Source organism: Podarcis raffonei, chromosome 5, assembly GCF_027172205.1.
Source record: "Podarcis raffonei isolate rPodRaf1 chromosome 5, rPodRaf1.pri, whole genome shotgun sequence".
NCBI lineage: Eukaryota > Metazoa > Chordata > Lepidosauria > Squamata > Lacertidae > Podarcis > Podarcis raffonei.
Genome location: NC_070606.1, coordinates 91,232,869 through 91,259,753, shown reverse-complemented (window position 1 = coordinate 91,259,753; position 26,885 = coordinate 91,232,869). Strand labels below are relative to the sequence as shown.

General features: G+C 44.9%; 1 protein-coding gene across 1 annotated transcript in view; it reads right to left on the bottom strand.

Annotated features, from left to right (window-relative positions):
• ACTL6A (actin like 6A) overlaps positions 1-26,885 on the bottom strand; it is a 31,683-nt gene that overhangs the window by 499 nt on the left and 4,299 nt on the right. Inside the window, exons 2-13 of the mRNA XM_053390622.1 lie at positions 24,207-24,283; positions 22,572-22,746; positions 21,336-21,436; positions 20,300-20,397; positions 18,919-19,013; positions 18,044-18,150; positions 16,671-16,760; positions 5,796-5,857; positions 4,150-4,264; positions 2,788-2,868; positions 1,143-1,238; positions 830-916 (exon numbers count right to left, since the gene is read on the bottom strand). Coding sequence (XP_053246597.1) covers positions 830-916; positions 1,143-1,238; positions 2,788-2,868; positions 4,150-4,264; positions 5,796-5,857; positions 16,671-16,760; positions 18,044-18,150; positions 18,919-19,013; positions 20,300-20,397; positions 21,336-21,436; positions 22,572-22,746; positions 24,207-24,283 — 1,184 coding nt within the window. The remainder of the gene's footprint in view (positions 1-829; positions 917-1,142; positions 1,239-2,787; positions 2,869-4,149; positions 4,265-5,795; positions 5,858-16,670; positions 16,761-18,043; positions 18,151-18,918; positions 19,014-20,299; positions 20,398-21,335; positions 21,437-22,571; positions 22,747-24,206; positions 24,284-26,885) is intronic.

Sequence of the window (26,885 nt, the reverse complement as noted above, 5' to 3'; positions counted from 1 at the left end):
GCAAGAGACAAAACCAAAGATGGTAGCGTTTTCTTCGAAAGGATAGTGCAGAGAATGAAACGGAAACCATAATGACAGGAAGCTGAAAAGAGCTACAGTGGTGCCTCGCAAGACGAAATTAATTCGTTCCGCGAGTTTTATCGTCTTGCAATTTTTTTCGTCTTGCGAAGCACGGTGTTGGAAAAGTTTTGGAAAAGCTTCAAAAATCACCAAGGTCTTCAAAAACCTCAAAAAAGGCTACCACACCGCGTGCTATGAGTTGCTCCTCGAAGTCAAGTTGCAACTGTATTAACGGTGTTAAGAAAAAGGAAACAAACTTGCAAGACGTTTCTGTCTTGTGAAGCAAGCCCATAGGGAAAATCGTCTTGCGAAGCAGCTCAAAAAAAACCCTTTCGTCTTGCGAATTTTCCGTCTTGCGAGGCATTCGTCTTGCGAGGTACCACTGTATTGTTCTCATGTTGGGCTTGTGGTACTCCTAGGTGTCCAACTGGCCAGCTGGAGTCCCACAATATCCACAGGGAACCACATTGGTTGTCACTGTTCTAAAAACAACAAGCAAGGAGAAACAAGGCAGTTCAGGTCTGATCTCGTTCCTCGAGGCGGCGTTTTGAAATAATAATCGTGCCTATAGTAGTTTCCAATGGGGAAATTGCTTTACCACACACACACACACACACACACACACACACACACACACACACTTGGTCCATCAGATTTCTCCCCATTAGCAATCTCTCCCCACTGGTGTTAAGTCTCACCCAAATCTTCTTGGGTAACCTTTTTGAGCAGCGCTGCTTCCCCACCAATCAAGCCTTATCGATCTACTAACCAAAGAAGCCAAAATGGATCCACCAATCCAGGAACTAAACCTTCGCTCTACTGTTGTATTGTTCGCTATCAACTTCAGTCGCATGCTCTGAAATCAAAAGAGAATAAAGTATTTATTGTTATTTTAAATTGGCCCAGGGCTATCTGAGGAATGCCCAAGCTACAGGCTTGTATATGCCTAGAAGCATTCTTTCTCTTTCAACTGGTTGCAGTTCACCCGTCTCGTGTTTGGCAGGAGCACTGTTCCAATTGCCAAATACCTGCACACATTTAAGAAGTACAAGGAAAATGTTTGCTGTTTCGTAGCCACTCACCGGAGGTGTTTTCTGAGACAGTTCTCTATTTAGTCTGTCTGTAAAGCTCTGTAGTAGGGTGTTCCCTCCTGCTACAATCACACTCCCATAGAGACCCTGGAGAACAAAGGCAGAACTCATTATAATGGTATTTTTTCCTCTGTTGCCCTTCGCAACACAGATACATATATTGAAAGAAACAAGTCACAACTTCACTCTGCTAATAAAACAGTATAAGAAAAAATAACTAGCATGCTTAAGACAGTATAAGAAAAAATAACTAGCATGCTGTGAGTGGTTCCAGTGCAGAAGAAACAAGAAATGAACTTTCCCACTAGGTAAATTCTTCAAAGCTACATAGGAAGTCTGGATAATTCCATACTAAAACCCACAGTTTGGCAGACAGGAATACCTAATTCACCAGAAGCATGAGAAATGAATCTAGCATGGACAACGTTAATATCTATTCATGGACTTTCTACATTTGTTCATTCTTCTGGGCAAGCTGCTGACAGAGGTGGTGAAGACGACTGGGGGACAAAGCAACAATACAGAATGTGGTTATGCAGGGAATCAAGCTGTGTTGGACCATGAAGATGGCAAGCCCAGCCCAGTTTAGTTTCCGCCATTTCAGGGAAAACGGCACTACAGGGAATCCTAGCTTCACATTTTACATTGTGGTCTTAGGCACTCTTACTCAAAAGCATATCTTATCTGTTGCAATGGGAGTGAGTTGCAATATACAGGGCTGCAATCCTCAAGAGAACAGGATCAGCCTGACCACCTGAGACATAGGAGGGCCACCTCCTTGCCCATGAACCTACACACACGTTTAGATCATCAGAAGCCCTGCTCCATATCCTACCAGCTGGCAGAGTTATGGCCTGGGGCAGGGCCTTTCAGTAGTGGCACCATAGGGCAGAGTAGTCTGCCCATTAGTCATTGCCTTTAGATGTCAGGTCAGAATGCCTGGGTGGTAACTAACCATCTGCCTGGGTTTGCTGCTTCTCTTTTTGAATGTTGTTGATTGGGATTTTGTTCATTTTCAGGTCCATTTAAATGTAGTAACTGAATGCTAGCTACCTTCAGGGGTCGCATGGATGGAAAGGTAGGGTAAATCATTTCAAAACTACTAGAAACACGGACTTTGGCTCAGTGGTTAGAGCATATGTCTTGCACACAGCAAAACCTGGGTCCAAGCCCTGGTACCTCCCCTTTAAAAGGTTCCGGTTATCTTTCTAGTCAGATGATAAACAAGCTTGGGCCACCTGGACAAATAGCCTGACATGGTATAAATCAGAGTTCTACGTTCTTAATGTATTATCAACACACACCAGCTAACATTTATGCAGTATTTTAGAGGACATGCAAAGCACTTCAACATTATCTTACATCAAGTCAGTGTGACCACCACTGCCTTGCAGATGGGAAGGGCTGAGACTGAAAGAGCAGTAGCTCCCCTAAGGTGACAAAGCAAGTTTGTTGCCAAGGCAAGACATTACACCAGCTCTCCCTTGAAGAATGCAAGCAGGCTTTTAACAGCAATGTGTGGAGCAGATCACTATTCAGGGCATGGGTCAATCCTGCACTTTGAATTTTAGCTAAGGAAAGGGAATCACTCCCTGGTCTATTTTCTATTAAACCACCATGCCTAACTAATACCTACTGGCCTGATGTCTATATCACACATCCCGACACTTGTAGTGACCACATGGCTCACGCCAAGCATTGTGTTGCCAGATAAACCCTGGAGAGGGAAGAAAGAAAATGGCAAGTTAATGCTATTATAGTAGACACAAATTGATAACAGTGTGACAATATGCCCTGTATGCATTTTTTTCAGCCCCATAGACAGGAGGTACATTGGTTGAGGAGGGGGCTGTAGCTCTTGAGGATCCTTGCCTGGCCAGATCTTCTCAGTGTGTGAGAGTTTGCCCATTTTTTAAAAAATAGCACAAACCCCATGAAATCTCTTGCACAAGCAGCGGGGAGAACAAACTGTGGCAAAATCTGAAAATGCTGCTGGGGAGGCCCAAATACTGTTAGTGTGTACCTCACTGCCCATTCACCAAAATTATTATAATAAAAATAAAATCTTTCTTCCCAACATTATCCAGTTTAGAACTGCTACTAAACTTGCTCCAAAATAAGGCAAGAGTGGATCTTTCCTTTCAACAGGTAAGTCCCAGTCTGCTAACAATGGATTTTATCAGAGGGCAAGTCATAATGGTCTTGCGTGTGGGTATTTCTGGGAAAGAGAAAATCTTCATCAGAGCAGTACAATATATGACCCATCAAACCAGCTGACCACCCATATACTGTATTTGCAATCCCAGACAGAAAGCAAAACAAAAGAGGTTTATCAACCTCCCAATGGGCTGCAATACATGGCTGGTGAGCTGTGCTAGCTTGGTAGCTGACCAGTTCTACAAAACAGTGAGGATATGAGGAAAAATATACCACTTGTAGGAGAGGATGCTTCAGGGTCTGTCACTCATATAATGCAAGGATGGGGAGCTGGATCCAGCTGGCAGACCAGATCCTTCCTGCCCCCATCCCACCTCCCCCAATCACCTGTTGATGACCTGGCACTATTATGGATTCAGGTGACAAGCTGAAAATGGCATCCATTTGCAAGTTGTTTCAACACAATTTCAAAGCGATGGTAGCCACACCATCACCTGCCTCACACCTGAAGTCACCTGCAATTTCAGAGGCGAGGCAGATGGACGGGACTTGGAGGAAATGGCCTCATGGGTCAAATTAGGATCCCTGCCAAAAACAATGTGGCCCAGAGACCAGAAGTCCCCCACCGCTGATGTAATGCTATGAGAAATGTAACACAAGGCACATTCTGGTTCATCTGAAGTTCCAAATATCCTGCTATTTCTTATCTTCCCCAAATTGTTTAAAACAGTTAAAAAGATTTCAGGACATTTAACTTTACGGACTCCTATATACTTCCATAACGTTAGCTAGATGCTTGCACACAAAATGCAATCTCATATACTGTCCTACTTAGTTTTACCTTTACATTGGAAGGGTCAAACAAGCCTTCAGGAATTTTTAGCCGCTCAGCACCAAAGTCACAGTTGTAACCATTGGGGAATTCGTAATGTACCGTGGGCATCTGTGCAGCCACCCTGGAGGGCAGGAAAAAAACTCGTTTTTAGAAGGTATTCAACCGTTGCCAGGTTTTTCTTTCCCAGTTCTTATGCACAACACAGCAAATTGCACTTCTTACCAAATTTTTCTTGCAACAATCCCAGGAAACAGGGAACTGATAAAGGCCACCCAGAGATCTTTGTGACATGGAAGGGATTAGAGCAATGTACCCCTCCCATATCCAAACAATTCCCTTCCCCTGTCCCAAGATTTCCATGTTGCCCTTGTTTTTGTTTTTCTTTCTTGCTCTACAAGTTCTTTTCACAGTCTCATCCCTTCACCACTAAGAGACTCTGCCCAGCAGTTTCACTAGCTATTAGAACTGGAACGCTGGGAAGGAGAGGTTGGCCTGGCTGGCTAGCTTGCACCCCTTACACCTCTTTAGCAACAAAACGTTTATCACAAGTGGACTCTTTATTTACTGCGCTTGCAATTGTTGAAGATAAAATCTATTTTGGAAAGAGAAGAAATGAACACTGAACCACTGATATATTACAAGTGAACCCTTTATTGTAATTGCTTGTAATTGTTTAAGATAAAAACCTATTTGGGAAAGAAACCACTTTTGCCATTTTTATGGATGTTTATTGTTGGGTTTCCCAAAATCCAGGTGGGCCACTGTGAGAACAGGGTGCTAGACTAGACGGGCCATTAGCCTGATCCGACAGGTTATTCTTATGTTATGTTTGTTTATGACATTTATATACCACCTTTTCTGCCAAGGATCTCAAGGTGGTGTACATGGTTCTTCTCCCCATGTCATCTGCACAACAACCCTTTGCAGTAGGTTCGGCTGAGAGGCAGCAACTAGCTCAAGGTCACCCAGAGTGTTTCATGGCTGAGTGAGGATTCAAACCCTGGTCTCTCAGGTTCTAGTCCACCATTCTAAGGGGACACTGGCAGAGCTGTCTATGCGAACAATGTCCCCCATTCCTGATGCCAAGTTTGAACAGCTCTGCATGAGGTTGAAAAAGTGCTTCTGTCTTTTTAAGAAACTGCTTGCTTGCTGGTTGTCTTTAAGCAACTTTTACCTGCCCTAAATTGTTGTTATTCTCAGCTATGGTTAGTGAAAACAAGTCAGCTTCATAAACCATGGGTGGCACTCAACTAAGTTTCCCTCACAAGTAGACCTACTGAAATTCATGAACCTGACTTAGCCATGACTATTAATTTCAATATTTCTACTCTGAGAAAAACTTAGTTGAGTATCACCCTATGGTTTGAAATTGGTTTGTTTTCATAGCCAGAGTTAAGATTAACCACAGTTTGTCCAGTGTTGACAACATGTCAAGTTACGGTCAATCAAAGACAGAACCAAAAGCTTTCAAATTCTTCCTTACACCCTGCTGGGGTGGCTTGTAGGAAAAAGTGGAAGCCCAGCGAGAGGAGAGGCTCATTCTTGTAACGCTAAACAATAATTTAGTATGATGTTCACAGGCTCAGGTTGGAAATCACCCAGTTACTTAAGTTAGCCATTGTAAAGTGGGAAATAATTTTAAAAGAACATACTGCTCATCATAAGTTGAATCAGACACTTGGAGGACAGAAGCCTGGAAGTCCTGGATCACACACTGTGGAGGAGAAAGTATTGAAAAGAAACAAGTATGAGGTTTCATGTTCCAAACACCAGAAGACCAAAGAAAGGAGGAACTGTGGACCATACAAGAGAATCCTAGGCAGACAGAAACATTGACATATATCTGTAATATCTCAACGAGTCGGAGTAGATGACCCATGGAGAGTGGAGAGTCCCCAGAAGAATCTGTGAAATGGCAGACCTGGTTCAGAGTTACAGAAGGACAAATCTTAGAAGGGAAATGTCTGCATTAGCTACAAATAAAATGCCATAGAGGTTTCTCTTCCTGCCCCAACAACAGTACTTCCATCTTCAAAATTAAGGCTATTCTTAGCAGAACCTGTAAAGTATACTAAAGCAGACCTAAGAAATGAAGGCTACCCACCCCTGGGATAAACCTTCACAGTAATCAAGCTGCAATATCCTGCAATTCTCAAGTTTCCACGTTGCTATACGTGGGAACTCCAGGATGACAGACATTTTTAATTTAGAACAATGATGACCTAAAACAAGAGATTCAATCACACCATCATACATAGGCTTTATTATGTTACTGCTTTCATCTTTTCTCTCCCAGTGACCTGCATACTACATACAGTTCCAGTTGCCTGACCTCAAAAAATATATTGCTGGGTTGGAAAAGGTTCAGAAAAGGACAACCCAAATGATCAAGAGGGTGGAGCAACTCCTCAAAGAGGAAAGGTTACTGTGAGGAGAATCAGAACTTACAGGGTTAAACAGTTCTGTGTGACGTCTCACATTCTGAGGCGTGGTTATGTTCACATACGGGAATCTTTCTGTATGTGTGAGTTTCCTTTCGTTTTTGGCTGAGAGGCGAAAGGATGTCTGCTCTCTCGCCGGGCTGATTTATGATGTTTTTCTTCTCATTAAAAGACTGTTGGAGATTAGCAAGAACCCTGCATTCAGTCTGATTTATTATCCACACACAAGGCAACAGTTTCTGCCGCTGCAAAACTCTGCTAAGGACTATGCTAAGAGAGCTAAGGGAGCTCAGGTTTTTTCTATCGGCACAGACGTCCATCGGCGCAGCAGAAGCGTGCCGGGCGCCATCTTATCTCACAGGTTATGGGAAGCTAGCCAAGCTTTGGAAGCTGTTGCCACGTCGTGCCTGTGTGTGTGGGAGATGCCAGTTGGAGCTCCTGCCTAACGTTTGAGGCAGCGAAGCTTGCTGGGGAGGATCTCATCTTCAGGACCGGGTGCCAAGGGGAGCTGCTGTTATGTGAGTAGGCTCAGCCCCGGGGGAGAAGATGGCAGACGGCTAGGAGTCATACTCCGTCCCTTTCGAGAAATTAAATGGGAGAAATTGGGAGGAGTGGTCCAGGAAGCTGAAGGCCTGGCTGGTAGCCAAGGGTCTGTGGGAGGCGGTCCGACAGCCCCCACAGCAAGCTGCAGCCGGAGCTGCAGCAGCAGATGTTGCAGCTGCACAAGCCTCACAGAGGAGAAATCGTAAAGCCCTGGGAGCTATAGTGCTCAGTTTGGAGGGCTCACAGCTACCGTTGGTGGAGGGTCTTGAGACTGCTTTTGAGGCCTACCAGGCACTAGAGAGAGTGCACCACAGGACCACAGCTGGGGCAAAGATCCACACCACCAGAAGCTTGTTTGAGATGAAGCTGCGTCCTGGTGATAGCATCAGACAGCATGTGACTGAGATGCTCTCTGTTTTCAACAAGCTGAGACTGTTGCAAGTCAACTTTTCTGAGGAACTGAAAGTTTATATTTTGCTCAGCTCTTTGGACAAAAGTTATGACAATTTGTGTCTAACTTTGGAATCGATGAATCCAGCAGATCTTACGCTGCAGTATGTGACTGGTCGCTTGTGTGACGAGCAGGAACGCCGTCTCAGAGAGGGCCAAACTGGCGCTGGGTGCCCTGCCGGTAGCAGAGGGGGGGCCAAGCCAGCAGAAGGCACAGTTCAGGCTTTTTCCACTCGTCGTTGTTTTGTCTGTGGGTCTGTTGACCATTTACGTCGATCCTGTCCGCGGAGAGCCAGAGAGGCCGGGCAGGATGTCTCCAAGGTCGCTTCCCATGGCAGCCAGCCAGGTTTCCATGGCAGCCAGTCTAGGAGAGGAGGCCAGCGTGGGAATGCGAAGGGAGGACGTGACAGAGGAAGTGAGAAGGACGGTTCTTCTTATCACCTAGCTGCCTCTATGGCAACGCTGAGGGACAACTCCAGTGAGGGCAGCATGCTGCGTTGGGTCATTGACTCAGGAGCCAGCCATCACCTGATACCAGCACCACCTAGTGGTGAAATGTGGAACTGCAGGGCTGTTTCAACTGGGAAAACAGTCACTCTTGCTGATGACTCACAGAGACATTTAACCACTGTTGGCAATGTGTTTGTTCCTTTTTTACAGGCAGAGCTGGAGGTCTACATTGTGCCAGGAATGAAATGTTGTCTTTTATCTGTATCTGCTCTTGTAAAGGAGGGTTATAAGGTTTGCTTTGCAAATGATGTCTGTTCTATTTCCAGGGGTGGGAAACAACTGGTCAATGTTGCATGTCAGAACAACCTCTTTGTTCTGGAGACACCTCTGGAGGGTAAGGGGGACGCTGAGACAGCACAGGCGATGTGTGCTAACGTTCCCACACATGACTCGTGTGCTCACTTGTGGCACAGAAGAATGTCGCATAGCTGTTGGAAGTATATCCAGAAGTTGCCTGAATGCACTGAAGGTTGCCAGATGAAAGCATGTGATAAATTCCTGGATTGTAGGGCATGTAAAAGAGCAAAGGTAAAAAGGTGCAGTTATCCCAGATCGGAGAGGGTAACCACAAGGCCTTTTGAGCTTGTGCATACAGACCTTTGTGGTCCCATGCCAGTGCCGAGTCTGGGCGAGGCCAGGTTTGTGCTCACGCTGACAGATGATTTTTCTAGGAACGGCTGGGGTTTCTCGCTGAAACGGAAAAGCGAGGCGGCGCAAGTGATCAAAGACTGGGTTGCGGAGGTGGAACTACAGTTTTCCACCAAGGTGCAGAGTTTTCAGAGTGACTGAGGCGCAGAGTTCACCGGGTCTGCTCTGCAGAGTTTCTTCCGCCAGAAGGGAATACGTCACAGGTTGACGGTTGCTTCTTCTCCTCAGGAGAATGGCGTAGCAGAGGGCAGGAACAGAACGCTGAGGCAGCTGACGCTCTACTGTTTGACTCTGGTTTGCCTCAGAGCTTTTGGGCCGAAGCTTGGAAAGCAGCCAACTTCACTTTGAACAGGTCCCATAGCTCTGTTGTAGGAGACACACCCTACTTTCTACTGCACCGGAAGAAACCCAAGGTGCATTTCTTCCGTGTGTTTGGTTGCGAAGCTTGGGTGCTTGTGCCAAAGGCTCAACACAAGAAAGGTGACCCGAGGTCCCGGAAAATGATCTTTTGTTTGTACGAGCCTGCGACTAAAGGGTGGAGGTTTGCCTATCCAGAAGGTGATCAGTCCAGGATTCTAGTCAGCAGAAGTGCTGAGTTCTGTGAACAGAGTGGTTGGTCAAGGATCCATGCAAATCCTGACGTTCTCTCAGAGTGTCTGTTTGACTCTGATGAGGAGGGAGAGTTAGAAGCTGAACCTGTTGATGGGGACCAGGTCTCTGACCAGGGTCAAGAACAGGGAGGGGCATCTCCACAGGTTGTTAAAAGAGAGCCCAAGAGTGAGCCTTCGTCTCCCGTTAGTAAAGTGCAAAAGGCCCAAAGACGCAGTAAGTCAGAGGGGGAGTCTTCTGATGTCAGAGACACACTTGCTGGCCCCAGTGGGTCAGAGGGAGCACCTGAGACAGTGCTCAGACATTCCGCATGCACCACAAAGGGGGTACCACCTGAGAGGTTTGAGGTCACCAGTGTGTGGGTTGGTTTAGCGCAGTGCGAACCTGAGAGTTTTGAGGAGGTTCAACAGTTGCCTGAAGCAGAAGCCAGGAAGTGGCAAGAGGCAATGGGAAAGGAGTTGAACTCAATGAGGTCTTTAGACGTGTGCTCGACCACGAAGCTGCCAGAGGGCAAGCAGGCCGGTGCACAGACAGATAGACAGGTGCAAGGTTTTGCCAAAGAGCTTGGTAAGAAGTTTAAGCTCAAAAACCTTGGTCCCGTTCAGGTTTGTCTAGGCGGGAGGATAGACAGGTCTGAGAATGGGAGTTTCTTGCTCAGTCAGAAAGGCAAGAGTGAGCAGTTGCTTGAGAAGTTCCGGATGTCTGACTGTGCAGGGGTCAGAACGCCCATGGAGACCAACTTCGTGAAGGACAGTCAGCTTGGGGAGCGTTCTGAGTTCCAAAACCCTGAGGTGTTTCAGTCAGCGCTAGGGAGTCTGTTGTATCTCTCTCAGCGGAGCAGACCAGACATAGCGTTTGCTGTGAATCTGCTCAGCAGGGAGGCTACAAAGCCCAGTGTGAATGCCTGGCAAGGCATCAAGAGAGTGTTGAGGTATTTGCAGGATACCAAAGAGGTTTGCCTCACGTTGTCAGCTGAAGGTGACGCACGGCTTACATGCTGGAGTGACAGCAATTGGGCATCTCTTGGAGACAGGAAGTCTGTGTCTGGGCTGGTGGTAAAGTTCGGGGAATCCCTGGTTGGGTGGAAGTCCCGGAAGCGAAGTCTTATTGCACTTTCTTCCACTGAGGCTGAGTTCAGTGCGTTGTCAGATTTGTGCAGGAAGTTGGAGTTCTACCGGTGTTTGATCCAAGAGATTTGTGGGGATTGTTACTTGCCCATAACTGTTTGGGGTGAGTTGTACTCACAGTTCCCCTCAGGATGCGAGACGAGAGGGGGTGTGAGTGTTGGGATTCGCAGGATACTGGATAAGTCTGCAGGCTTCAACAGGATGATGCAATACTCTGCTGGGTCAGAGTGACTCAGCAGGAGTGTGATTAGTGTGATTGGCTATCACCTGTTTTAAAAGGAAAGCCTGTTTAACAGTGGGTGGTGGTGGTTGTGCTGTAGTGTGGTGGTGCTGTGGTGGAGACTCTGTATGGACTGTTTCTTTTGTAAGTGCCTGTATATAGCTCACATTAAAAAAGACTGCACTGGAAAAACCTGGAACTCTTAGTGTTTCGCTGAAAGCGCCGCGTGGAATACGCGACAGGGTTATGGGCCCAGGACACTTCCGCTGCGCAAGAGTACAGGTGGCAGTTATCTAGCCGTGGGTGCTGGAGGTGAGCTGCAGGGATGGAGCAGTCCAGAACTGGCGTGTTGCTGGAGAAGCTGACGGCCACGAACTACAGCACCTGGTCAGTCCGCATGCAACACTTCCTCAAGCGTGAGGGCCTGTGGAAAGTGGTGGAAGATCCACCGCAGCCCCCTGAGGAGGATGAAAAGGATGAGAAAGCATTGGCTACGATCATCCTTGGAGTGGACGACAGCCAGCTAGTCTACGTAGCTGATAAGGTGACGGCAAGTGAGGTGTGGAATGCACTCAAGGCTGTCCATGTGCAAGAGACAGCTGGCTCACTGATAACACTGACCAGGAGACTGTACCGGTGTCGGAAGAAACCGGGAGAGTCCCTGGTAAACCACCTAAAATTCCTAACAGGCTGTTTCCAGGAGCTAGCCTTAAGATGGAGGCCTGTGGGGGAAGAGGACAAAGTCTTTATAGACCTGAGTTCCCTTGATGACAGCTATGATATGCTGGTCAACTCCCTCGAGTCGGTAGAGACTGATAAGCTGACTCTGGAATACGTTACTGGACGGTTGTATGCAGAGGAGGACAGGCATGCAGAGCGAAAGATGACCTCAGCCCAGCTGTTGGAGCATCCCAGAGGGAACAACAGCCGGGAAGAGCAGAGGTGTCGGGAGCCGGAGAAACAGCCAGGAGGAGCTGCTGCAGACCAGCCGGTGGTCAACAAAGTAAAAAGGTGTTTTTGCTGCAAGTCCAGTGGACATCTGCTGCGGGACTGCCCAAGAAAACAACAAAAACAGCAGAAGCACAAGAGGCAGCAGAGGGAGTCTACCGCTTGGGTGTCTGCAGATGGTCAAGAAAATGAAGAGCTGTGGGTTCTGGACAGTGGAGCTTCTCAAACCTTTTATAAAAGAAAAGGACTGCTAACTGATGCTAGGGCTTCAAACAAAAAACATGTAAATCTTGCTACGGGCCAGAAAGCTAATGTGGTTTGTGAGGGGGAGGTTGTGTTCCCACAGTTGGGACACACATTCAGGAATGTGTTGTGTGTGCCTAGTTTGCAAAACAATCTCCTGAGCATTCCTGACTTGGCAAAAGCAGGCTTTGAAGTAAACTTTGTGGGAGATCAGTGCCAGATAAAGCAAAATGGGGCAGTGTTGGCAAATGCTAACCTTAGAACTAATATGCATGTACTGCAGTGTGAGTCTAAGCTTGCGAATGTGCAAAATGTCCCAACCCATGATATGTGTATTCATCTCCTGCACAGGCGTCTGGCTCATGCTAGCTTTAAGGTGCTGAACAAAACATTAGAGTTGTGTGGGGGAATGAAAAACATTAAAAGTTGTGATAATTACTTAGACTGCAATATCTGCAAGGAGGTTAAAAGCAGGGCTTGCAGGGCTTGCCCAGTAGCAAGAGCAAGCCAGAGAGAAACCAAAAAACCACTGGAGTTGATTCATGCTGATGTAACTGGTCCTTTTCCACCAAGTGTCTCCCACAACAAGTACTGTTTGATCCTAGTGGATGACTATTCTAGATTTGGCTGGGTCTATCCATTAAAGCAAAAGTCTGACATTGCCCAAACTTTGAAGTTCTGGGTAAGAAAGGTAGAAAGGCAACTTGGTGAAAAGGTGTGCTCTATTCAGACAGACAGGGGAGGAGAGTTTATGGCAAGCTCCCTAAGAAACTGGTTGCGTTCCCAAGGGATTAAACATAGGCTTACCAATGTGGCGACGCCTCAGGAGAACAGGGTAGCAGAGCGTAGGGGGGGTGTCTTGCAGACACAAATGAAAGCATTGTTAGCAGATGCAAATCTTCCAATTAAGTACTGGGCTGAGAGTATTAAGACCGCAAATTATATTGGGAATCGCTTGTGGTCAAGGGTACTAGATGACATACCCTATAAAATTCTCTATAACAAAAGTCCCAGTTTGCAACATTTGAGAATCTTTGGGACAAAGGCGTGGGTTGACATACCTGTAAAAAACCGAAGAAAAGGTGGAAAAAGGGCACAGCAGTTGCTATTTCTTGGGTATGAAAGTGGTACGAAAGCCTATAGATTTGAAGACGATAAAAATCTTTTGAGTTATAGTCGATCAGCCAGCTTTAATGAGCAAAGAAATTGGCCCAAGATACATGCAAACCTGCTGCCAGAAAAAGTTTTACTGCCGAGCATACCTGATAAGGCAGTTGAAACAAAGCTGAGAATTGGCAGCTCTCCCAGAGAAATTGAAAGGGAGGCGGTAAAGGTTGAGCATTTTTCTCCAGCTGCTAGCATAAAGCAGGGGAGAGAAGAAAGTGCAACAGGGACAGGAGGAGGTAGATCTACAGAGTCAATCCACCCCAAAAGCAGCCCTGAAGATAGCCCAGGGGGTGAGATTAATGAACCAAGGAGGTCTGCAAGAAGTAATAAAGGTCAACCTCCAGACCGTTATGGGTTCCCAGCCACCATAAACCAGGTTTGTGTAACTGAGCCAGAAAACTTTGAAGAAGTGCAAGAGTTACCTACTCTAGAAAAAGAGGCGTGGTTAAAGGCAATGCAGGCAGAGTATAACTCTCTGCTAAACAACAATGTGTTTGTACCTACAGAATTGCCTGAAGGTAAAAAGCCCATAAGCTGTAAGTGGGTTTTTAAAGTGAAAAAACTGGCTGATGGTAGTTGTCAGAGGAAAGCCAGGTTGGTTGCAAGGGGCTTTACACAAAGGAAAATGATACATTATGATGAAGTGTTTGCCCCAACAGCAAAGGCTGAAACAGTAAAATCAGTTTTAGCAATGGCAAGTATGAGAGGGTTAAAAGTTAATTATTTTGATGTTGCCTCAGCATATTTAAATGCTCCTATTGACGCCGAGGTGTATTTACAGCAAATACCAGGTTATGAGCTGGAAAAAGACAGCACGGTGTTAAAGCTGCAAAGGGCACTATACGGTTTACACCAAAGTGCACGTCTATGGCATGAATGCATAGACACAACTTTGAAAAAGATGGGATTCAAACAAAGCCTGGCTGATTCCTGTTTATATTCAGCAATGGTGCAAGGAAGTGTTTGTTATTTACTTTTGTATGTTGATGATATCTGTCTAATAACAACTGCACAAAAGCAAGAGTCTTGGTTTATAAACAGCCTAGGTAACAAATACAAACTGAAGTATTTGGGAGAGATTCAGAATTACTTAGGAGTAGAGGTTCAGAGAAATGAAAAGGGCGTCTACTCTCTGAGTCAGAAGGAAAAAATCGAAAAGTTACTGAAGACATATGGAATGGAGAGGGCCAATGAGGTTGACACTCCCATAACTACCCAGTACAAAAATGAACCAGAAGGGCAAAAATGTGAGAATGCAACAGCGTTTCATTCTCTGTTGGGTTCTCTGTTATATTTAAGTTGTTGGACAAGACCCGACATAACATTGGCAGTGCATATGTTAAGCCAAAGAAGTGCAGACCCGGCTCAGAGAGATTGGGTAGCACTTAAAAGAATCCTAAGGTATCTGAAAGGCACAAAAGATTACAAACTGGTGCTGGATACAGGATATGATCAGCAAGTGTATGCATACGCTGATGCCAGCTGGGGGGACAGAGAAAATGGAAAGTCTACCATTGGCTATGCCATATATATTGGAAATGCCCTGGTTCAGTGGAAATCCCAGAAACAAACATTTGTTGCCACAAGTACTTGTGAAGCAGAGTACTCAGCCATAAGCGAATGTGTGTCACAAATAGAATGGTTTGCTTGCCTAACAAAAGACCTTGGAATACCTTCTGAAATGCCAATCACTGTGCTAAGTGACAACATGGCTGCACAACAGCTTGCTAACCAACAGAACTTTAAAAGCAAGAGTAAACATATTGCTATAAGATACGGAAATGTGAAAAATGCTTTGGAAAGAAATGTGTTAAAGGTACAGCACTGTAACACAAAATGTAATGTGGCAGATTTGTATACAAAATGTTTGGATGCTCCTAAATTTCGAGACTTAAGAGAATTATTAGGTCTCAAGCCTTTGACTTAAGGAGGAGTGTTGGGATTCGCAGGATACTGGATAAGTCTGCAGGCTTCAACAGGATGATGCAATACTCTGCTGGGTCAGAGTGACTCAGCAGGAGTGTGATTAGTGTGATTGGCTATCACCTGTTTTAAAAGGAAAGCCTGTTTAACAGTGGGTGGTGGTGGTTGTGCTGTAGTGTGGTGGTGCTGTGGTGGAGAGTATTCGTTTGTAAGTACTCTGTATGGACTGTTTCTTTTGTAAGTGCCTGTATATAGCTCACATTAAAAAAGACTGCACTGGAAAAACCTGGAACTCTTAGTGTTTCGCTGAAAGCACCGCGTGGAATACGCGACAGTGAGGAGAATCAGAACTTACAGGATTAAACAGTTCTGTGTGACGTCTCACATTCTGAGGCGTGGTTATGTTCACATACGGGAATCTTTCTGTGTGTGTGAGTTTCCTTTCGTTTTTGGCTGAGAGGCGAAAGGATGTCTGCTCTCTCGCCGGGCTGATTTATGATGTTTTTCTTCTCATTAAAAGACTGTTGGAGATTAGCAAGAACCCTGCATTCAGTCTGATTTATTATCCACACACAAGCCAACAGTTTCTGCCGCTGCAAAACTCTGCTAAGGACTATGCTAAGAGAGCTAAAGGAGCTCAAGTTTTTTCTATCGGCACAGACGTCCATCGGCGCAGCAGAAGCGTGCCGGGCGCCATCTTATCTCACAGTTACAACATTTCAGACTTTTTAGTTTAGAGAAAAGATGAGTATCTACACAATAGAAGTTTATAAAATTATGGCATAGGGAAGTCCCTCTCTCGTAACACTAAAACTTGGGATCATCCAATGAAGCTGAATTTTGGAAGATAAAATTCAGAACAGATAAAAGAAAGTACTTCTTCATGCAGAGCATTATTAGACTACGGAACTCACTCCCACAGGAGGCAGTGAAGACCACCAACATGGATTGCTTTAAAATAGAAGATTTTATCAGAGGGCAAGTCATAATAGGTGTCTCAAAGCGGCTAACATTCTCCTTTTCCTTCCTCCCCCACAACAAACACTCTGTGAGGTGAGTGGGGCTGAGAGACTTCAGAGAAGTGTGACTAGCCCAAGGTCACCCAGCAGCTGCATGTGGAGGAGCAGAGACGCGAACCCGGTTCCCCAGATTACGAGACTACCGCTCTTAACCAGTACACCACACTGGCTCTCGACAAGTAAAAAAGTTTATGGAAAAGCAATCAATGGCTACTAGTCATGATGGCTATGCTCTGTCTACATAGTATGCTTCTGAAAACCAATTGCTGGAAACCGCGAGAGGAGAGAGTACTCTTGTGCTTGGGTTTCCCACAGGCATCTGGTCGGCCACTGCAAGAACAGGCTCTCGAGTTTTTCTGCCATTCCCCATTTTTTTAAGCACTGTTCCTGATTATGCAAACCTAACACATTCACAAGTGCTAGTTATATCTGAGTTTATTTAGGGTAGGGTAGGGACCCTATACTCCCCTACCCACCCGACCCCAATATGTTGTTTGACAATTCCCATCATCGCCAACCACTAGCCAGCTGGCTGCAGCTGATGAAAGGTAGAAGTCTTGAGAAGACCTGGAGGGCCACAGATCCCTCATCCCAAGTTACCTCTAGCAGAGGAATCCTATCTAGCGCAAGGTATACTTCCAAAATTATTTTCTTTGTAGACCTGGAAGAACATACTCACATTGCACATGTAATTGTGCCACGTTCTTGTGACTTGCGGCAATTTCTCTTTTCTCTTCCAGTTTGCTGGAGAACCCTCACGAACGGCTTCCTGCAACAGCAAATGAGGGTCAGTTCAAAGTGTCCACATTCCAATACGTTATTTAACAAAGGCCAAGAATACAGGGCCTGTATTCCAACTTCTTTGTTGTCTTTCCACAAATCCACAGGATGAGCCTTGGTTTCATGAGCTTTTTCAACCAGTCAATAAGGGAGCTGTCCCTCCAATTCTCACCTTCCCGTGTTGGCAAGCACTAATCAGCCCTGTCCTTAGGTGCTACATGACATTTACTTCCAACACCCTTCCGCCCTCCTGATTACAGAAATTTCCCTTCTCCTGTCCATCTTTCCTTCCTTCCCTCTATGTTACTCTAGGGTATTAAAAGGGGGTACAATTTGTTGTGAAAGTTGTTTAAGCACAGTGTCTGGTTGAACCTTTGTTCTGTTGATTCTCTCTAAGTTGTCTCATCTTGAGTATCTAGAGAACCCTTGTTGATTTCATTTCCAATGGGACCCACAAGACTTTCTTCAATTTCACCATACAAGTTTCTAAATCGGATTCAGGCTTTTGGCTTCCTACTGATTACGCAAGGGATATTATTCTGTGTGCCAGATTGTTTGGTTTTATGCTACAGGCCTTGATCTGAGAAAGACAAGGGGGAACTGTCTGGAGCTCACTCAGCTGGCAGTACCTCTCCTTGCAACTTTTGGTGACAGTTGTAAAGCAGAAAGGAGTGCGGTTCAGCAGCCTGTCTTGTTGGGTGATTCCTTACAGCGGCCTTACCAAAAGTCAAACCGATTGTTCACCTAGAAGCATCAGAACCAAGTGGTGGACATTGTTGGCTATTTGCAGTTTAGAAGCGCTGCAGAGAGCTTGCTGGGGAGACCATACCTTTAAAAGGGACTCAAAAATAACTTAAACAAGGTTTTAATAACAAAAACAAAAACTCCTTATACACTAAATACATCAATAACAAACCAGACCCAACCACCAACCCATCCCCCAGGGTAATGGGAGAGCTAGGTGCTGCTCTTTACATACAGTACCCAATTGCTCATTCCAGCCCTAAAATCTAAGGGGGGCTCACATGCACTTGAGCATTCCTCACTGAACATTTCTCAGCCAAATGATCTGAAGGCCCTGTATAAATGAGAGATGAACACGCGTGCAAACTGTTTGTTTTTGGGGGCCCTACAAGGCAGAGGTTCAAGAGGTGCTCCCAAGTTCAAAACACTTGAGAAATACTGCCTGGACTGGAGGAGAGGCTCACAAAAGCAGCCAACATACACACAAAGCAAACAACCCCTTTCATTCTTTCCAGTATAATCTATTACCTTTGATGCGATCATATATGGAGGAATTATCTCCACGTTCATTTCCTGAAACAGTTCTCTGCACTGCATCGTAATGAAATCCCCAGCCAGAGGTGATTTCACAATGCCTGCAAATGCAGAACACAAGTGGGACACCTAGAAAAGGTTTCAATCTTCCAATATCACATTTTGCATGCAGGAAGTCACCCCCCACCCCAAATAAACAGAGCTATTTCCTTAGCAGCAGGCCAACTGGCTTCTGCATTCTCAGGGACCTCTGTTCTCCAGTTCAATAGCAGACTGGAAGAGCATTCTGCTACACAAACCGCCCCCTTCAAGAGCAACCAGGCTGCAGAATAAAGATGGTAAGCGACTTCACAGAGCAGATGCACTCGGACTCAGGCAATACAAAATTCAAACGAAAGATGTTACATTAAAGTGTAAGGTATCTGTTTTGTAAAGTTTGAATACATTGGTCTTACGACAATAACAGGGGGGAGGGTTTGGTGGTGGTGGTGTTTTTTAAAAAAAGAGTGGACTGAGGCCTCTAGTCCGGCACTCTTTCTTTAGCAGAGGCTCTTAGATGCCCCTGCACAAGCACACAAACAAAACATGAAAAAGATGACCCTTTTCTGGCCTTGTTCTTTAGCGTCTGGTACTCAAGAGTATACCTACAAAGGTTGAATTTTGGCTTATATTGATGCCTTAAAAATAAGCTCATGAAGGATCGATCGATCTAAGCCGGCAACCCATCACCACATCTTTGGGGGGGGGGGAATTCCTCAAATGATTTAATCCTGTGTTGGGCAAAGGAATCCTCTCGTCTGTTTGTCCTGAACCTCACTTATTAACGGGGCAGCCAAGATTTCTACCAACTCCTCTGGAAGAATGCTTACCTTGCTGGAGCACGTATCCATCATGCACTGGGATGGCAGTGGTGTGGGTTGCTCCGCTATCCAGGATCAAGCCTGTGGATCTGCCATTAGCAAAGCTAGTTGGAAGGGTTAAGGAAGACAATGGGATTTGGGCACAACATAAACACAAATGGCACTGCAGTTCATTTTGCTCTTGGACCTGATAGGGCATATCCTTTCTTTTCAAAATTACATGCAGTTTTTGGGGAAGGCAGCTAAGAAAAATATATACTTACACTATGGTTACAATTCTATCCATACTTGCTGGGCTGTAAGCTCTACCGAACTCAGTGGGGGGGACCTGCTTCTAAATAAATATGCATAGGATTGAGCTGCATTATTGCTTGAAACTCAAACACCAATCTCCAGTTCCTGAAAGGATTATATCATTTAATTCTTACACCATCTGAATGGGCAATTTATTCCTCCTGTTGAATTTTATTCATTCATACATACATACACACACACATAATTTATTATTATTATTATTATTATTTGTACCCCGCCCATCTGGCTGGGTTTCCCCAGAGACCAAAAATACACCAAAATGTCACACATTAAAAACTTCCCTGAACAGGGCTGCCTTAAGATGTCTTCTGAATGTCAGGTAGTTGTTTATCGCTTTGACATCTGATGCGATGATACCATAGTTTACACCCTACCATACCATACCCTGCCATTCAAGGCGGCTTTCTCCAGGCAGAAAAAAAGCTTTAAAAGCATGCTTATTATAGGAACCTTTTCACTGAGAAGCAGGGTAAAAACAATTTCAATAAGCAATACTAAGCAGCTTAGTATATACAAAGTTAATTCAGACCTTAGGGCCTTTTATTTCTGTCTGGAGAATGAATTTGGCAAGGCTGAAATCCAACGGGGTTGCTCAGCTGATTGTATGTCTTTCAACAGCAGAACAGAGAGGGAAGGGTCTTTTAATATCCCCCCTCCTCCCAATATACTCCAGAGGATTGAGGTAATCACTGGAAATCGCTTCCCTTCCAGCTGACAGAAGCCTTAATATCAGCCGAGAGATAACTTTGGTTACAACCCAATAAATATAACCAACCCATCTTTGAGACTAGCATAGTGACAACACCTTGGTTTAAATGTTAAAAACAGTACCATATTTTTCCGTCTATAAGACACCCCCATGTATAAGACGCCCCCTATTTTTGGGGAATCCAATTTAAGAAAATGGGGGAGGATGGCCCCTGTGTATAAGACGCCCCCAAATTTTGGACATTATTTTTTAGGGGGGGGAAACCTAGTCTTATACACAGAAATATATGTTATGTTTGGTTTTTACTATAAAAGTGCAAAAAGCTCTGTAATGATGTCCACTTATTCATTAACATGTTTGGGATACGCTGTGAGAACTGCAGTTTTGCACAAGAAGAAAGCAGGGATATTGTAATGTTCAAACATCAGCTCCGTCAATTTCTCACGCTTGGCTCTGGTGTTCCACTACAAGAGTGCAAAGATAAAAAAACAAATTCACCTATAACTTGAGCAGAAATATGTCACACTCAGAACAGGTTGTTTAAATGTTCACAGTGCAATAATATGTCAGGCAGGAAAGTGAGTTACTTCCCTATTTACAAATCCGTGGGCAGGTTCATGCAGAAGCATCACTTGAGCCTAATGCGGACAAAATATCAGCTTCCTGCAAACTATGGCTTGAAATTGGAACCTGATGCTATCTCTGCATTTTCTCTCAAGTGACTTCCTTCCCAGAGTAGACCACGTCTCATATTATATGTGCATCAATATAGCATCTGAGCCATAAATCACAAGCTAAAACTATAGTTTACAGTGGCTTTTCAAACCATAGTTAAAAGGGAAGAAACAGGCTAAGAGTAGGAAGGCAACAGGAAGAAATCACTTGAGACAGGAAGGGCTTGTCTACACTGAGTTTACTTTGTGCTCACAGCTGTCTGTGTCCGCATTTAATTTGAATAATCCACATGACATAACCCTTAAATAACCCCCGTCTTGATGTTTTCCCCTTGCACATTCAGGTTTACAGGGGTAATCCAAAAAGTTGTGAGAAATCAGGCTCCAAACCTCTCCACCTGGGGATACAGACTACTTGCTTTGGTGTTTGGGGTGGGTAGATAGATCATCCCTTTCTGCTACTCCCCTTTCCATGCCCACAAGTTCCTCAGTGCTGACATTTCTTCTCTGACAGGGCTCATAACCATTTCTAGTATGTCCATACATGCAATCTAGTCACAGATATTACAGTTCATCTTGATAGGTTCTTTTACCAAGTCCTGGTTTTTGAGTTATTTGCTCTTCCCCCTTCCACCCCCAAGTTTGCAAGCTTCACAACAGTCAAACTGCCTTCTATGCTTCAAAATTTGATGGGCTATTTCAAGGAAAGAAACTGGGTTTTTACTCACTGGCGCTTCAGACATTAGAACGGGATGCAAAGCAGCTTCAGATTTAATGTGCATCTTGTAGGTGTGATCCAAAATGGCTTGGAAGCTGTCCCAGTCCTCAACTGTAACAACATAAAAATAAATTAAACCTGCTGCTTTTGCTGGAGGTGCTGCTCTAGTTTAGGCGTGTATGCAACGTGAAGCATATTATCAGTGCAAGGCTGAGCATGTGGACAGTATAGGAGTCAGGAAGGAGGATGAGGGATTCTAGTCATGCTTCCATCCTTGCACCAGCGAAATCCTGTATCTAAAGAATCAAAGTACACAGCATTCAAGCCAATCTCACAGCCCTAAGAGATTAAAGGATTCTAACTATACTACATTGTAAGCACTGGTGCAGGAATAACCCTATGAAGGCAACTGTACAATCAGATTATTTAAAAATGTACAAGACAATCTCCTTGCTAATTGACAACAGTTCACTTTCAAAGCGATACTGGTCCTCTGCAGACACAAAGCTTAGTGATGGTTTGGTATTCCTTACGGGGAACCATAGCTTGGTTTAGTGTTATGCGCAAACCAGTTAGTTGGCTGGAAATTAGGATGTGAAACTAATATGAAGAGGGTTTGCCAACAATGTTTGCATTATCCATGATTAAGCAATACATCTGCATTTTAAAAAACCACCATGGGTCAAGGAAGGTTCTCCAACTCTCCAGATGTTCTACCTTCAGTGTCCCATTGGTGCCTTTTTGAACATGGTTATTTGGAGAATGTCCTAGTCAAGCACACTAAACCACTGTTTCACCGTGCATCTGGCATCTTGTTAGGAGTCAGGTAACAAACCACGGTCACTGATAACTATGATTAAGCATGGTCTCTGCACTTGGCTACTGCCTTTCCAAATAAGTAGAATATTTGAAGAAAAGGGAGAACAGATAAACCTTGACAGGACAGGGGAATGTTTTTCAAAACACACTGCCATTTAAGCAGTTATATTCTTCCCATAACCAGCTTTAAAAACTAAACAGGAAAACCTATTTCAAAACAGGTCAACATAAGCTAAAGGGAATATCCACAGTTTAAATGCTTGGCCCAAAAACCATCAGAATAAACTTCTTTTCAACTCCAGATCAAACATTCCCACAAAGCAGGACAATGCCATTTTGTGAGTAAAAAGGTTAGTGCTTTGTGATGTGTTTAAAATCAATACTCAAGATTTAAGAAAAAAGAAAAGGAAAATGCAAAGCACCATACTCATTCCATTTTTCAAAGGTAAAATGGCTTCCATGTTCTCCCTTGGAACTCGCAATGCATTAGTGTCTATGTAGTACGTTGGGCCTCCTTGTTTGCTTTTGTCACCATCAATTTCCATCATGGAGCTCCCATCATCCCGGTCCAGTACCACACCAATGGCAGTGGGAAAATCAACCTACAATGGGAGATTTGGTAAGAAAATGCACAAAGTTACATAAAAATTGTCTGTTTTCATCAAGCCTAACTAATGGGGAAGAAAGTTATCACTACTGCCTCAAATTCCTACAGCATGTTAGGCATGTCATGCCTCTATTCTGTATGGGGCGTGAAAGGATTAGCTAAACACCGGGGGGGGGGGAATGAAAATATAGCTACACTCTCTGATACATCAGACTTTCCATAACCTGGCTCACTTATATAATGTGCACATTATTTAAACACTTTTCAAGAAAGATTTCACACTACACCTGGAGTGGAGGGAAATCTCTGGAACTGCATTTATCGTTGAACTGCTTATAAGGCTCTGTCTTGCACTTGCCCAAATCCCAGAATATTTCACAAGAGCTAGCAACTCTAGTTGAGAAGGTGACATGGCCAAAACATGTCACTGAGATTCACAGCCAAGCAGAGATTTAAACATGGGACTCCCACATTTATCCATCCCTCTGGCCCGGGCCATCTCACCATAACATTCCCCTCAAACCAGGACAACCTCTTATTTAAAAAAAACTCTGACCTTTGTCAATATATTCCCCTAAACATATGGCCAAAACATAAAGTAATTGACGGAAGAATTTCTAGGGAGCCACGTCAAATGAAGACTACTTATTCAAAGGAGAGGAAAAGACAAAAACTACTTAGGTGAAAATTGCAGGGCAGGTAAAAGAAAGACGATAAGATTTTCACCCCCTCCCATTGTGAGAATCTCCTGATATGATGTTTTCAGAAAGGAGGGGGCAGAAACTGCTCTTTGCTTCTTCCGCTCCTGTCTGACTCTGTGGGGAGTCTGTGTGTTATCTATGTAGAGATTAGATGGCTGAGTGAGAGCTGTAACACTCCTGCAAGCCAGTAGCTCTTTAGTTTTTTAGTTTGCAGTAGCTATTAGAAATAAAAGAAGTTATGCTTCACAGCTTTCTTCCGTGTTGTTTATACTCTGCTGAGTTTGGTGCTCACAATGGGCAGTTGTGGGTCCAGGGCACTTAGACCTGCTTTCCAGGAGTGGAAGGTCTTTGGAAGTGCTCCAGTTCACCTAGCCCAGTCAGGGCAGAACCAGTTGTTGAGCCCAGTCCTTGGCATCGGCTCAAAGACGTACTGACAAGAAATGGCTCAGTGTTTTGCAGAAACATGATACCAAGAAATTGCAAATGCTACTATTTAAAATGCAGAAGGGAACGAAACAGCTACTGATGATAACCTCTCCTGAGCAGAGGTTCCAGCAGACAAATTTTTGTGTACGTTTGTACATGATCTTCATAGACCAGATTTTATTGGACTATCATTCATTGCTCAAGGGATTTCAAGTCCCTTGCTATAGCATACAGAGTTATCCCACAATATATACAAGTATTTCAGGAGTTCTTTGCACAGGAAACCCAAATTCTATTGATCAATCTAATGTCTCACTTCTGCTCTCACCTTTGGGCAGTCCTCCCCAGCATAGCCAGCTCTGACTGTATAGGAGCCGATGTCAAACACCAGAGCACCAACTTCATCTGCAAACACAAATTCACAATTTGTGTCGATTTGAAAACAAACCCTTATCAGACATATGTTTATTGGTAAAAGGCTAAATCTCAAGACATCAAAAGGGAAGAACAACAGTGGGACACCTAGAAAAGGTTTCAATCTTCCAATATCACATTGGGACTTCCAAAAATCTACGCACAGAATTAATCTGCAAAATGTGCCATAGGCTATTGTAGATTAGGACCACCTTTAAGCTTTTAAAGGAACACAGTGCTCTTTCTACAGATCCCATTGTGATAAATATATCCTTCTAACATGGTGACACCTATTACCTATGAGATGGCCTGCAACCATATGTGCCACTTGACTACTGCAGTCGGTGGAATTGGCACTTTTATAGGTGCCACATAGTATCCGCACGGCATCTGTAAGAACTTGGGTTGTTTAGTTTGGTGGCACAAACACTTTGGAACCACCTGCTTATTGATATCAGGCAGACACCATCACTGCATTCTTCTTGGCATCTGCTGAAAACATTCTTATTTAAACAAGCCTACCCAGGTGTCCACAAAGTTTGTATGAGTTTTAATTCGTTTCAGTCTTTTCTACTGTGGCTTTTTACTTTCTGTTATACTAGATGTTAGGATATTTCCGTTCCACCTTAAAAGGGAGCAGGATGTTTGTATAACAGCCTGCGTAAGTTCCTGTCTCACAGGATGTTTATGTTGTAAGTCCCTTTCGTTTTTGGCTGTTTTGCCTGAGCAGTCGGAGCAGACGGTCATGCCTTCTTTGTTCTGACCAACGCCAAATAAAACTGTAAATATGCATGTTCTGCTCTCATGCTGTGCAACTTCTGTTGTGTGAATTCTGCTGATAGAGTGTGCACAAGTCCAAGAATGTGGCTATCTTTTCTTGAGGCTTCGTGTCGCTATAATTGCTAGATACTGCGTGACTAAGGGAGGTCGATGGATCGTCCGGCACCGAGCTTGGGGGCTCAGATGGACTTTATCTCCCTGGCAGTATCCCAACAACAGGTTATGGGCCCAGATTCACAGCACTTGCAGGAGAGTAAGACAGCAACAGACTGCTGAAAGGTATGTTGGAAAAGCGAAAGCAGAGGCTTTTCTGTTTGCCGCGGAAGACGTCTTTGATGTCCGGCAAAACTAATTGGCCTGGGAGCCGAGCCAGAGGCATCGTGATTTATGAGCTGCCGAGATAAGAAGTCTTTGGAGGCATAACGGCTCACGTAAAAAGCTGGAATGGAGTTTTTCCAAGCTTCAGAGGCCACTGAGTGCCCTAAGTTAAATCGGCACAACTATCAGACCTGGGCAAAATGGTGTGAGAGTTTGCTGCGTCAGTTTGGAGTCTGGCATACTGTATCTCAAGCCACTCCAGTTCCTCGGACAGAGAAATGGCAGGGCCAGAATTTGAAGGCCGTGGATATTATTGTCTTATCCGTCTCTCTGGAGGAAATAAAGACGCTTGCTGGAAATCTCACGGCACGTGACATGTGGGATGCTTTGAAAAAGGCCCACCAGCCAATAATCCCAGCCCAGTGTTTGAATGCATCGGAGGTCCTGGCTGTTTCCCAGAATGCTAGGGATGCTGAGGGCACCGGTTGCAAGCTGCAGGGGGAGCAGACTATAACGTCATCCCAGGCAGCATTCCAGCCTCCAGGGGGAGCCAAGGAGTCAGCAGCTGAGAGCTCTGTTTCTCGTGAGAACCAAGGTCAGAGCCTATGCAGAGGCCGGAAGGCCAGATGTAAACAGAGCAAGAAGCCTGCAGATGGCCCGAAGCAGAAGGGGAGTGGAACGCCAGCGGAAAACAAGGCTATGTTTGCTGGCACAGCTCCACCAAAGGCTAAAGGCACGTCTGATGGCCAGGAGCAGGGGGGCAAGTTGCAAAAGCCCTCGCCAGTGGAAAACAAGGCAATGTTTGCTGGCACAGCTTCACCAAAGGCTAAAGGCAAGCTGCAAAAGCCCACGCCGGTGGGAAACAAGGCCAAGGCCAGGTTTATAGTCGATTCAGCATGCACGCACCATCTCACCAAAGACCGCCATCTGTTTATCTCCTTCACACCTCAAGATGGAGAGGTCCAGCTGGCTGATGGAAGGACTTTGCAAGCTACAGGAGTTGGAACTGTGAAACTTGCAAGTCTGAATACCACCATCAAAGATGTACTTTTTGTTCCAGGAGCTGCGGGCAATTTGATTAGTGTACCACAGCTGACTGGGCGTGGTTTTGAGGTTTCCTTCAAGAGGACTGTCTGTGTCATCAGAAAAGGCAAAGAGGACATTTTGCATGCAAAGTTGATGGATGGTTTGTTCTGTCTAACTTATGATGACAATGGTGTTGCTATGTCTAATGCTGATACTTGTTGTGTTGCACAAACTAACAAGGTTCTTCATGCAGGATGCATTCATGATGCACATCGCAGATTTTGTCACCTCTCTTGGCAAGCGCTAGCCAAGATGCCTGAGTTGGTTGAAGGTTTGGACATCAAACCTTGCAAATTTCACATGAAATGTGTATGTTGTGCAGAGAACAAGGTGAAGGTTGCTCCAAAAGGCAAGGAGTCTAGCAGGCAGGCTTCCAAACCCTACCAGCTAGTTCACGCAGACCTGGTAG